At 41.9% G+C, this 13,366-nt stretch overlaps 1 protein-coding gene across 1 annotated transcript; it reads left to right on the forward strand.

Moving 5' to 3' along the window:
- The first annotated feature begins 1,909 nt into the window (after positions 1 to 1,909).
- Positions 1,910 to 5,977, forward strand: LOC135478151 (proline-rich protein 36-like). Its single transcript, XM_064758422.1, has 2 exons — positions 1,910 to 1,986; positions 3,811 to 5,977. The coding sequence occupies exons 1-2, from the start codon at positions 1,910 to 1,912 to the stop codon at positions 5,975 to 5,977; spliced, it is 2,244 nt and encodes a 747-aa protein (XP_064614492.1).
- Positions 5,978 to 13,366: the final 7,389 nt, after the last annotated feature.

Genomic DNA, 13,366 nt, shown 5'->3' on the forward strand with positions numbered 1-13,366 from the left:
AACATGCCCAACCAACCCCTAATTTCTTCAAGCTGCTGATATTGTTACAAAAGCCCTCTGATCCTAATTTGAGACTTTGCCCCCCCCCCCACCTCTACTTAAGAAATCTTTCCACTTTCCACAGCTACACAATCCCCGCAGCTTTCGTCCTCAGTACCGTAGGCTAATAAATGTACATGTAAGGGTTGAATTATTCGACCATTTCAGACACCAACCTTCTCTTCTGTCAAGATTTCTCTGTTGGACATCACAATCTAGAAATTAATTTGGTCATTTATTTGAATAGTGTTTAATTCCGAACTCTAGAATATTTCACTTATAAGACGGCTATATGGCGGAAAGAAACCGGGGAGAAACCCACAACAATCCGCAGGTTGCTGGCATGCCTTTCCACATACAGGTGGAGAGGAAGCCAGCCTGAGCAGGACTTGAGCTCACAGCGACCGCATTGGTGACTCCGGAGTCCGGAGTCATTACACCTTACCGGCATGCTATAGTCACCTCGGCCACAGAGGCACCTCCAGAAATGAATTAAAGTTTCCTTGGGACCCTATAACCCTCCCACTCCGGCATATATTGCTTTTCTGGTTTCAACCTACCCCCACAGCAGCTGTCAAAATTAAGGTTTTTGAGTCTGAACGCCCATGGGCAACCATGATAGCTAAAACCACTTGCCCTGAGGTTCCCATTGTAAAGTTTATTGTCTTCTTAATATTAAAGTGAAAAACACTTCCTGACTAATATTTATATCCACTAAAACACACCCATCAAATTATCTTAATAAATAAATAAATAAATACATAAATAAATAAATATAGTTTTCTAGGAAATCAGATGTACTGAAAGAATATTTCTTCCACTGCTTGAACTGTTGATACAGATGGCCTACTATACCATTTGCAAGGAACCCTGTGAATAGACTAGCTGCAGATGCGCGGCCAGGATATTCCTGGTTCAGGTCGTTGCCTCCAGAGGGACTGTCCGGGTGGTTTTAACCCCTATTAAATGTTTACAAAATTACATTAGGATTGTTGTACAACTAGATTCAGGCTCAATTCTGAAACAAACGGAAATAAATCTAAGCACCAATGAATCTTATCCACGCATTTGACTGTCGCTGGAGTTAATGCTTCAATTTTGTGGTGGTGACTTCTGAGATGAGAGCAGTGCTGACCTAGTTATCGCGGACGTCAGAGACAGCACCTCGGCTTAAACATGGCGTTTCAATAATTTTACTGTATTTAAGAAAGTCGAAAAAACATCCCTTGTATGCGAGAAAGACGAAGGACCAAAACTTAAATTCTTCAGTTGTAATAAATTCAAAGAAAAATTATGTCATAAGATTTAATTAATTTTAAGCGATGTTTAGTGAGATGTTGTCTTCTAATTCCCACAAACTTTCGGTATTCCTAATGAATTTTGCACTGATTTCGATAATTGTTATTTAGAATGAATGAATGAATGATTATGGCTTTACGCCACATCGGCAATATTTCAGCCATAACATTGCGAGACATAGGTGAAAACACAAGGTGGTTCAGGATTTCGATATGGTAGAGAGAACGTCAAAAAAGAAACAAAAATGTTCGGACATGTTTAAAATCAGATAAGAAAAAGACAAAACAGTTAAAACTCGAAAACCACCATACTTTAAAAATAGTATATCTAGAAAACTGTATGTATATATATATATTTACTCTATAAATATTTAAGATATTTAAAATTTACATTTTATGATAAAGGCCAACGATACTGTCAAACAAATCATAGATAAAGTTGACTATGTAGAATCTTTGCCGAACACGGGCAAAGTCTACACAGTCAACCAGGATATGGGGTACTGAGCATCACATCCAACACTGTCTGGGGCAGAGCTTCCATCGAGAATAAAATCGTGTGTTTAACGAGAATGGCTAACACGACACCTTGTGGAAAACTACTTGGTCTCTGCGAGACATACCACGTGTATAAGAATTACATCCAGTGGTAGGTTAAATAGTATGGAGTTTATTATGGACCTGAAGGTCCCATTCACCCTGCCAAATACGACGAATATACTTGAGGATATTACTTATTTATTTACAGACCTTCTGGCTGACCTTCCCACTTACGGCCGGAGAGGAAGCCAGCATGAGCTGGACTTGAACTCACAGCGACCGCATTGGTGAGAGACTCATGGGTCATTGCTCTGCGCTAGCGCGCTAACCAACTAAGCTAAGGATATTAGAACGAAAGTCGGTGTACAGGAGTTTAAATTTGGATATAGATTTATAAAAAGCGGCTTTTTTTTCCCTGTCTACGACTGTGTTTCCATGAATACCAATATGACTTGTTATCCAACAGAATATACTATCTTTACCTCTTTTAATTAGTTTTCTGTGTAAGGATAAAATTTCAGGGATTAAGGGGTTTTTGGAATTTATTATTCTCTTTTGACAAAAGACAGAACAGGAAGTCACCCGTATCACTCCCCTCTCGGCACGCCCTGAAGAAACGTATGATAAGGCGAGGAGAATAGCCCTGGCCTGGGCAGAAAATAAAAGAGAAGAGACTCACTGTTCTAATATGGCCGCAGATGCAACCATGTCTCCATCCTTGACACATACTGACACATCAGCATATACAAATTTATAACCCGGATAATTAGCCTAAATTTCAGCAAAACTTTGCTGCATTATAAGTGGATTTGTATGTATTTCCCATGCTTACGTGGATCAAATATCAATTTAGGTTGTGGAAGAAGCCGAGTAGGAAGAACCGGAAAAGACATCGGAGCTATTTCCTCTAACTTGACTTTAGTTTCCACAATATGGTCACGTATACGAAGGCCACACGAAAGGATCTTGTTACGACACTTATTAAATTTAGCTACATATAATGCATTGAAAACACAGTCGCAGGCAGGATTTGTTGGATGCGCTTTGAGATTTGTAACATACTGAAGGCCGTGTTTGATTCGTCTGTTACATAAAGAAGGCTCGTTTGGCTTTACGTATAAACTGATGGACCCATAGTCCAATTTAGAATTTCTCACCAGAGAACGATACAGGTGTAACAACACAGATCAATCAGCACCCCAATCGATACTAGACAAGACCTTAATTATATCGAGATCCTTTGTATGTTTAGCTTTAATCATTTTTATATAAAAATAAAAAAGATAATTTATTATCAAATATTATACCCCAAAATTTTGTTTCGCCAACAGTTTTAACCTGTTGACCTCGAAATTTTAGCACGGGGTCAGAATGACATTTCCGTTCATTATAACAATGCATTCTGACGGTTTTAGATGTTGAAAATCTATAACCGTTTTCAGTTTCTCGATCTTACTGAGACAAAACTGCAGCTGACGTTCGATGTTACTCACATTTTTAGTCCGGTAGCATATAAGGAAGTCATCAACATATAAAAAACCCTCTGTGCCCGATGATAATGTTTTGGCTAAGCTATTTATTTTTATGCTAATTTATGTTGGCCATAACATACTGCCCTGAGGAACACTCTTTTCCTGCCCATAGAAGTTAGAAAGAATGGACCATACACGTATCCTAAAATGACGATCAGATAAGAATTCTGATATAACTATCGGTAATCCATCCGAGAGGACTTTAAAATACCACATTTCCATGTGGTGTTGAAGGCTTTTTGAAGGTCGAAAAATACGGACACCACATGTTCATTACTGATAAAACCATCACGTTTTCTAAATCAGCAACACTGAATAACGCGGTTCCTCTAACGGAATAAACCATTGACAAAGCTGTATTTAAAAAAAAGGAAATGTTTCTTTTATAAGTTTTATAACAGTATCGACAGATCACCCCTCAACAGCATCGACAGACCCCTCCTAAACAGCATCGACAGTCCACCCCTCAACAGCATCGACAGATCACCCCTCAACAGCATCGACAGTCTAGCCCTCAACAGCATCGACAGTCCACCGCTCCACTGCATCAACAGTCCACCCCTTAACAGCACCGACAGTCCGCCCCTCAACAGCATCGACAGTCCATCCCTTAACAGCACCGACAGTTCACCCCTCAACAGCGTCGACAGTCCACCCCACAGCAGAATCCACAGATCACCCCTCCACTGCATCAACAGTCCACCCCTTAACAGCACCGACACTCCACCCCTCAACAGCATCGACAATCCAACTCTCCACTGCATCAATAGTCCAGCCCTTAACAGCACCGACAGTCCACCCCTCAATAACATCGACAGTCCACCCCTCAACAGCATCGACAGACCTCCTCTCAACAGTATCGACAGGCCACCCCTTAACAACACAGACAGCCCACCCCTCAACGGCACCGACAGTCCACCCCTCAACAGCATCGACAGCCCACCCCTCAACAGTATCGACAGTCCACCCCTCAACAGCATCCACAGATCACCCCTCAACAGCATCCACAGATCCCTCCTTAACAGCATCGACACTCCACCCCTCAACAGCATCGACAGACCTCCTCTCAACAGTATCGACAGGCCACCCCTTAACAACACCGACAGCCCACCCCTCAACGGCACCGACAGTCCACCCCTCAACGGCACCGACAGTCCACCCCTCAACAGCATCGACAGACCTCCTCTCAACAGTATCGACAGGCCACCCCTTAACAACACCGACAGCCCACCCCTCAACGGCACCGACAGTCCACCCCTCAACAGCATCGACAGACCTCCTCTCAACAGTATCGACAGGCCACCCCTTAACAACACCGACAGCCCACCCCTCAACGGCACCGACAGTCCACCCCTCAACGGCACCGACAGTCCACCCCTCAACGGCACCGACAGTCCACCCCTCAACAGCATCGACAGACCTCCTCTCAACAGTATCGACAGGCCACCCCTTAACAACACCGACAGCCCACCCCTCAACGGCACCGACACTCCACCCCTCAACAGCATCGACAGACCTCCTCTCAACAGTATCGACAGGCCACCCCTTAACAACACCGACAGCCCACCCCTCAACGGCACCGACAGTCCACCCCTCAACAGCATCGACAGACCTCCTCTCAACAGTATCGACAGGCCACCCCTTAACAACACCGACAGCCCACCCCTCAACGGCACCGACAGACCACCCCTCAACAGCATCCACAGATCCCTCCTTAACAGCATCGACACTCCACCCCTCAACAGCATCGACAGACCTCCTCTCAACAGTATCGACAGGCCACCCCTCAACGGCACCGACAGTCCACCCCTCAACAGCATCGACAGACCTCCTCTCAACAGTATCGACAGGCCACCCCTTAACAACACCGACAGCCCACCCCTCAACGGCACCGACAGACCACCCCTCAACAGCATCCACAGATCCCTCCTTAACAGCATCGACACTCCACCCCTCAACAGCGTCGACAGACCTCCTCTCAACAGTATCGACAGGCCACCCCTTAACAACACCGACAGCCCACCCCTCAACGGCACCGACAGTCCACCCCTCAACAGCATCGACAGACCACCCCTCAACAGCATCCACAGATCCCTCCTTAACAGCATCGACACTCCACCCCTCAACAGCATCGACAGACCTCCCCTCAACAGTATCGACAGGCCACCCCTTAACAACACCGACAGCCCACCCCTCAACGGCACCGACAGCCCACCCCTCAACGGCACCGACAGTCCACCCCTCAACAGCATCGACAGTCCACCCCTTGACAGCATCCACAGATCACACCTCAACAGCATCCACAAACCACCCCTAAACAGCATCGACAGTCCACCCCTCGACAGCATCGACAGACCCCTCCACTGCAAGAACAGTCCACCCCTCAATAATTTTCGCACAATGAGATTTTGTAAACTATCAGCATTAGTCAACTCCAACGAGTTATTCACAAGGGAAAGGTCGTCCAGATGTAGAACGGAAAAAAAAGGTTCTGTGGACATGTGTTTTATGCCGTTCTTGGAAAGGTCAAGTGAAACAAGGTTATCCAGGCCCGAAAAAGAGAAGTAAACCAATTTTTCTAACTGCATCCTGCTTAGATTAAGCGATATAAGAGACGTCAGATGCCGAAAATTCCCCAATGATATCTCATGAATAGGATTGCCCTGTAGCCCCAGAATCTGTAAGTTCTTTAAGCCCATGAAACCAAGACGGAAATGTTTGATGTTATTTTGCGGGAAGTAAAGCCTAGCAAGGCAGTGAAAACTCGTCAGTGTAGTGTTGGATAAAGATATGTTATTTTGACCAAGACGAAGATAACGCACAATTGCCATGATATCAATGTCAGCAATATTTTGTAAGAGGCTGTTGCTGCTGTTTATTGAATACCCGATGCACGTGCAATTGTCAGGGCAGGAAAACTTGACCAGATTACAAAACCTTTCGTCAGACCCATTGTTCTTACAGTGGACAACACCATCGGAAACATTTATCTGTGACACACATTGAGACGTTGAACCACATCGTAGTCTTCCCGGCCACGGGTTATCATCACAGCTCGACTGGTCTTCTCCTCTCTCACAATCTTGAACATCGTCGCACACTTTGTGAAGCGGGATACAGTACGATTTCGTACATTTAAAATCGCAGGACACTCACACCCTTCACAGTGTTTTAAGTGAGCAGCATTTCGACAGTATTTGAGATGACCATACTCGTGATCATACACACACGTTTTTCCAGATGGATAACGCTTGACATGATCTCGATGACAGCGAATTTCACGAAAACCAGCGATAATTACCTGTCTGTAAAGAAAACACTTATGTGATTTCCAAGAAAGAGAAACTGTATATTGACATATATGACAAGTGGAAAAAGTAAACGTAAAGAAAAAAGGGGTCGAGTTTAGAGCACCAGTTCCAGAGCAATAAGGCCACGTGTTTGAATCCAGTCCCTAGAGACAAACAGCGGCTTTACCTCAGAGAGTTTGTCCGGTACTTGGCGAACTGTGGAAGATTCCATTTATTAACAGACCTGAATGCCGTTATTCAGACATTCCTCAGAACTTCATAACTCTCTCCAAAAATAATCTGTTAAATTTAAAATAGTTATCTGAATAATGCTGGGATGTATTCTGTTATTTCGGCAGATTATTCTGTTAAATTTATTATACATATTCTACTAATTCAGCATAAAAATTGTACTGGACTAACAGGTTGTTTACGTTGAATATGACACAGCATTGTGTCATAATAACAGACATAAAACTATGATACTTTTGAGAAAGCGTAAGGATCGTAAATTTAATTGAAATATGTTTATCCATGTGTTGTTTTATACTTTAATGAAACAGCAGGCGTATATAATGGCATTGCATATCGTGAATGAGGTTTGCCCGCATTTAGGACCCAGTCTGTGGGAAACAAGGAACAATGCAATAATTCCTCACAGGTGATCTTACGAGAGATTGCAGCCACTTATACCCTGTAGACCTACATGTATCTACAAACAACATGCAGACGATGCCAGTTCCGCTCTCCTGCATGCATTGTAGCAACACAATTTGTAATAAAAACGCATTCCTTACTCAGGGTGGCTTTCTATAATAATTATTTTACAAATTGCTTTTTATTGCAAATTGCTTTGCTACATTCCGTATTACAAAGAGCCACTCTTTTTGTAATAACTTACTACAAACCGCCACTACCAGAGTGGCTTTTTGTAATAACTTATTCCTTTCAAGAATTTTTTAATCATTATTTCATATTGCGTTTTGTTACAAATTTCGTGAGAATCTCTAATTGCAATATGTAACAAATACATTCTTTAAGGAAGTTATCTTCATTAGTCTCATTCATGACATATGTCGGGTTAGACTTGATCACCTTTGGATGAAATTTTCCAGTGCCTTCTTGAAACGAATAAGTTATTACAAAAAACACAATGGGAGTTGTATTGTAACAGTTTGTAATAGTTATTATAAATTGCCACTGCCAAGGTGGCTTTTTGTAATAATTATTACGAAATGTGTAAAAGTAACATCGAAAACGCCCCGGTAAACATCATTGACTGGCTGTAGATATTACAGACCCTCACAGTTAACATAGCACTCCCTCGCAGTAACCATCGTCTTACAGAAGACATCAAAAACCTTCGCCACAACCACCAGACGCCCGTCGTGGGCCAGTGGTGTGGCTGTCCGTTTTCTCCGTGAGGTTAAGTGTCCTGCATATCTCAGCAAAATTAAGACGACCTTCTCCACTGCTTTTCAATCCACGAACAGTAAGGTGCCAATAATATTCTGTCCAATTGTGTGGCACAATGAATGTATAAAGTAGTGCAGTTTCATTGTTTATTATGATGCCGCAGGGCATTTGGATTGTGTTTATTTTTCTAGAATGCCATCTTCCATTTTCACACTTCAGCATAGAAGCAGAACCCAAATCAAATCTGAAATATTGTTGACCCCATCCATGAGTATTAGCTACGGGTATAACTTATCCCCTATCCTCGTTTTGGAGGAACGTTCCATCGCTACAACTTTTAATAGCGTCACATTAGGAGCCTTTTGTGGAGCTCTCTAAAGGATCAAAAGATTCTTGGATATCCCAATACCTACAGACCCTGTAGACAAACATCCCCTTAAGAGATACTTTGAGCTCTCTCTTGCTGGTGAAGTAGCGTAGAATTGGAACCTGAACGCAATCATGCGGGGCTTCGATATATTTAATGCTTATGTCCCACTGAGAGCCGGTCAAATTGGCCATCATCCGGAAGTAGCCATATTCTTACAATCGCCCGGATGAAAGTCTTTCGGTCAGCGTGAATCGTTTGCATATCGGTAAAACAGGATCTATAGGAAATCCGTTGGGGAGATCCAGATGGGTATCAATTTCATATTGATATATTATAACATGAAGAATTACCGAAGCCCTAAAAATGAACTCTAAGATGGCGACCAGATAAGAGACTTTCGTGTATCAAAAGGGACCAATTAGGTTCTCCGGCGTCACTGACCCGTCATACATGGCAATGTCAGTGTAAGCACAATTGTCAGTGTTTAGGAAAAAAACTCATGTGTGCAAAACTTAACTTCTTCGTGTCCGGATTGCCCGACAATGGGTATGTACCTAACGTAATACCCTTGGGTATCCATTTTACCTTCATGAATGATACGTTTTGGAATTTGCACCCCTTGTAACATACATTTTGCAATGTAGGAAATGTTACAATTTGGAAGGTTTGAAACCCGGGTGCGGATACGGGTACAATATTCTGAGTCTGTTCAACTTGCAGTTCATCAAACGATGTATCGGGGCCATCATACATAGATACAGCCTCAGACAGGAGCCTCTCTGAGTGAATTTCGATACGGAATCCATGATACGTCCTAAGCTTCCAAATAAATGGCAAACTGTTTTGTATGTCTAATCTCAGCAAGGTTTCAGTTTAGAGAGTTAGGCTAACTCGGCTCTTCCTTATGGAAACTGAACCATGAACAACCGGAACATCCAGTTCATAGTGAATCAGAAAACCGCCATCGTTATCCAATCGATCTGATACAAAAGATACACGGATTACCTTGGAATATGTTAGCATAGTACCATGGTTGACGTCCACATAGCTTTGCCAACATTTTCTCTTCTGAAGAGTTGCCTTCTCCTGTTCGGCCCCAAACCTCGATGCGGTCATACAGACAATCGGGACCAGAGAACTCGATGTCCAGTCTGCTGAAGTTTAAATTTATCTGTTTGTTGTGAAGAGCAGTCAGTTCCCAGGTGCAGTCGAGATCAGTGGAATACGTGTAGTGGATCTGTTCTAGGGAGGACGTCGAAACAGATTTTTGCTGATCGTGCATGGATTCGCAGGTATAGTGGTTTGACGGTATAGTACCCAGGCCTGGTTATGTCGTGCTTTGGAGAAACTAATTACAGTGTTATGAATAAAACAGCGGTATGTTACATAAAACTCTTGCGACAATGTTATATACATGACATCGTTATATGCATAATGGGATTGTATGTTAAATGTGATGACGACAGAGCATTTTGAGTAATTCTAGACCAGTGACGTTCAGTAATTTTCAATTAACATCACTGCATTTTTGTACCTAATTCTGTTTAAGCCATGGTGCCAGGGGGCTTGAAATTTGCTACTAGTTGAAACATTTACATGAGCAGTAAGAATAAAACCATGAATGAGGTAAATTGACAAGAGGCTGTATTTCACCGGTTACGAGTAACCATTTGCCAGCGATCACACTTTCGTCGCCGCACTTGTTTTACTCTCTAGTCTGAACGTCTTTAATTATACCGCTTAACGGTTAATGTTAACAGAAAGTCTGAGTAAATTGCTACGGTTTATGTATTTACATGAACAGTTAGAATAGAATTTTATTCGATTTGAATACTGATTTAACTCATTCCGTAGAACATACTCTAAGGCTGTGTGATGTCACCTCTAAATCTCAAACTGACCATATCCGAGGCCCTAAATGAAGTCAAGTCATTCTCATTTAAACGCTTCAGAGAAGGGTCGTTTTTATCACTCATTTAACCGTGTTGTCAAACTTCATAACAGCCTCCCTTTTTCCTTTTCTAGCAAAAAAGCAGAAATCTTGTGTTTCCGACTTCGGTCAGGACATCTCTCAGTTAAAAGCTACTTAAAAAGATTCAAGATAAGAGATTACGATCTGTGTAATGTTTGTCAGGCTGAGGAGATCAACCATAATGTTTAACTCGTGTGTCCGCAGTGCACTGCTCAGAGACAAATCTTCTTTTCTGACCTTGTAGACGTTGGAATTGTTAAGCCAATTCTGAGGAGTGTGCTTTGTCCACCGAAGTTGGGATAGTTTTGCGAATTGGCCTTGGATTATTGACCTGGAACGTCCTTATTGGTTGACAGTTGGTATACGAATGTCTGTTTGGACGAATAGATTCTCTCTCCCCGGCACAGAGCGTTGGCGTCATCGTAGCAGGCTAATTTTCTGACTGACCGTTTTAGCATTTGGAAAACTATAGATGAAGGCAATTTTTACGCCTCGAGACGAAAGCTTTTTAGTAGATGTTAGTCCACATCACACAATACATATTAAGAAATAACATGTATGCATTGTGTTCAGTAAATAGGACTGTGTAATTAAACCTACAACCGAGACTCGAATCACGGTATTGGCTGTAATATGGTCGCTGTAATTGAGGAGAGACTGTTGGTATTTTGCTAGCGTTAATGGGTAACCATAACAACTGCTCGATTTATGGAATCCTATTATGTTTATATCAGGAATTGTTAACTAACAGATGAACATTTTGAGTACTACCTGCATTCCCCTGCACTCAACCGAAAACTGTACTTCACAAGTCAACGATTTTTAGCACCAAGAGCTACCCTAACAGCTAACCAAGAGTAATAAAGGTTATAAAAAAACATTAAAAAGTAACAAAACTACATACAATTTCTACATATAGTACGTTTTTATTTCTGAATAGCAGCGATGCATTTATACGCCTGGGATATATACAGGTAGTTTAATAACTTTTTTTTTTTTTTGCTATTTATTTTTTTATTTGATTGGTGTTTTACGCTGTGCTCAAGAATATTTCACTTATACGACAGCGGCCAGAATTATGGTGGGAGGAAACCGGGACCACAGCCATCCGCAGGCTGCCAGCAAATCTTCCCAGGTTTTTTTTTTTTTTTGTGGTCTTTTTTTTATGTATTGTAGTACTCATGTACAGTAGTACTTCAATACAGGCCATACACACGCTACACAAGGGGGCACATACACGTGTATAGTATTGGCTACAATGTAAAGTGTGACGTGGACAGTATTTATTTATTCATTTATTTATGTGTTTATTTATTTGATTGGTGTCTTACACCGTTCTTTAAAATATTTCTATTATACGAAGGCGACCAGGTACGTGGCCAGTATAAATGTGTTTTCACAGACATGTTATTTGGCAAAAGTTTGTTCGGCAAAGGATGGGCTCAAACCAACGCCCAGAGCGCGTTCCATTTAAAAGCGTGGTGCAGTTGCCTGCCCCCGTGAGTTAACAGCTGCGTTTACCTCTATATAGTTGTACTTATTAGTCAATCCAGCCAAGTAATTAACCCTGGTCCTGTGCGTTAAAAATGGGGATGAGGGATATCCAATTCGCTCTGCGTTACCGCGTCGAAACGTTATGTCCGCAATCGGTTGTCAGTGTAAACACAGCACAAACCCTCCAAGGCCAGTCCAGGGTCCGTGTTTTTCAAGCAACTTAACACTTAAGTCATAAATTGCGAGTCATTAAAAATACCAAACCTAGAACAGGAAAGAACTCAAACTGTGGGTAATACATTGTTCTGCAGTAAAGAATCAGTGTCCAAACTTTCTACGGCGAAACATTTTATTTGTAGTTGTGTTTGAATTTTTTGACTTTTCAAGGGTTTGATAAATACGGGTCCAGTGATTGTATTTGTAGCCTTTATTTAAATAAAACAGGCAATGAGCCTGTAATATTTGCGAAAACATTATTTTTATTATTACAAATAGTTCGAAGCATTCTCATTACTGCATTTAGTCGAACGTAAAACGGCCTATATACACTATAAGCACTGCGCGGTGTTCATTTTATATCACAAACAAAAAATCATACATGGTGCAAAACATTCGATGATGAACCAGTAATCAAATACACAACTTTTAGAGAATTTCATTATCAGAATTTTAGATATCGCCATATTTTGTGTGAAAATTCTCTCCCCAGAGAGCAATCAACCTTTGACGAATATATAATGACATCAGACATGGTAAATCGCAATAGCGACGCAGAGCACCTGTTATTCCAGAACGAAATGTCAACTAGACATTTTCACGATACGGAGGGAGTAGATAGGCAAACGGCGCCACTGTATCATTTAACACTGATGACATTGTGGAGACTGACAAAGCTAACTAGCGCCCATGGGGTAGAAAGGCGGAAGGTTTTGGTTTAAGCGACCTTTCGCTGCGCACATCACTGTCAAAACTAAAAAGCTGTAACCTTTGGATCGATGTCAAATTAGTTACATACAGACATAAGAGAGTTGCCAATTAGGACTAAAAGAGGGTTCTATCACGCCTGAGATTTAGGGTTCTATCACACAGGACTCAAGAGGTTTCTGTCACACAAACTGGATTCAATTTCGAATCCTCTGATTTAATGCTGAAATTTGCCAGCGCCGCTGAACGTTTATCTATGGAAGTCCATTGCAGCGACTGAGTTAACAAGAGAGAGACGCTCCATTTAACCGTGAAATTGACGCCACTCTTTCTCGCATTTTGAAATATATGGGTCACCAACGTACCAAAGCGACAATTTAGTACATACCTTAAATGCACATCACCCAATGTTAATGTAAAATGGCGGAGTTGTCAGGCTTGTGGTTGACAGGCTAGATAGGGCTAAAAGGTGTCGACAAATATAATAATAA

This window comes from Liolophura sinensis, chromosome 11 (genome assembly GCF_032854445.1).
Source record: "Liolophura sinensis isolate JHLJ2023 chromosome 11, CUHK_Ljap_v2, whole genome shotgun sequence".
Lineage (NCBI taxonomy): Eukaryota > Metazoa > Mollusca > Polyplacophora > Chitonida > Chitonidae > Liolophura > Liolophura sinensis.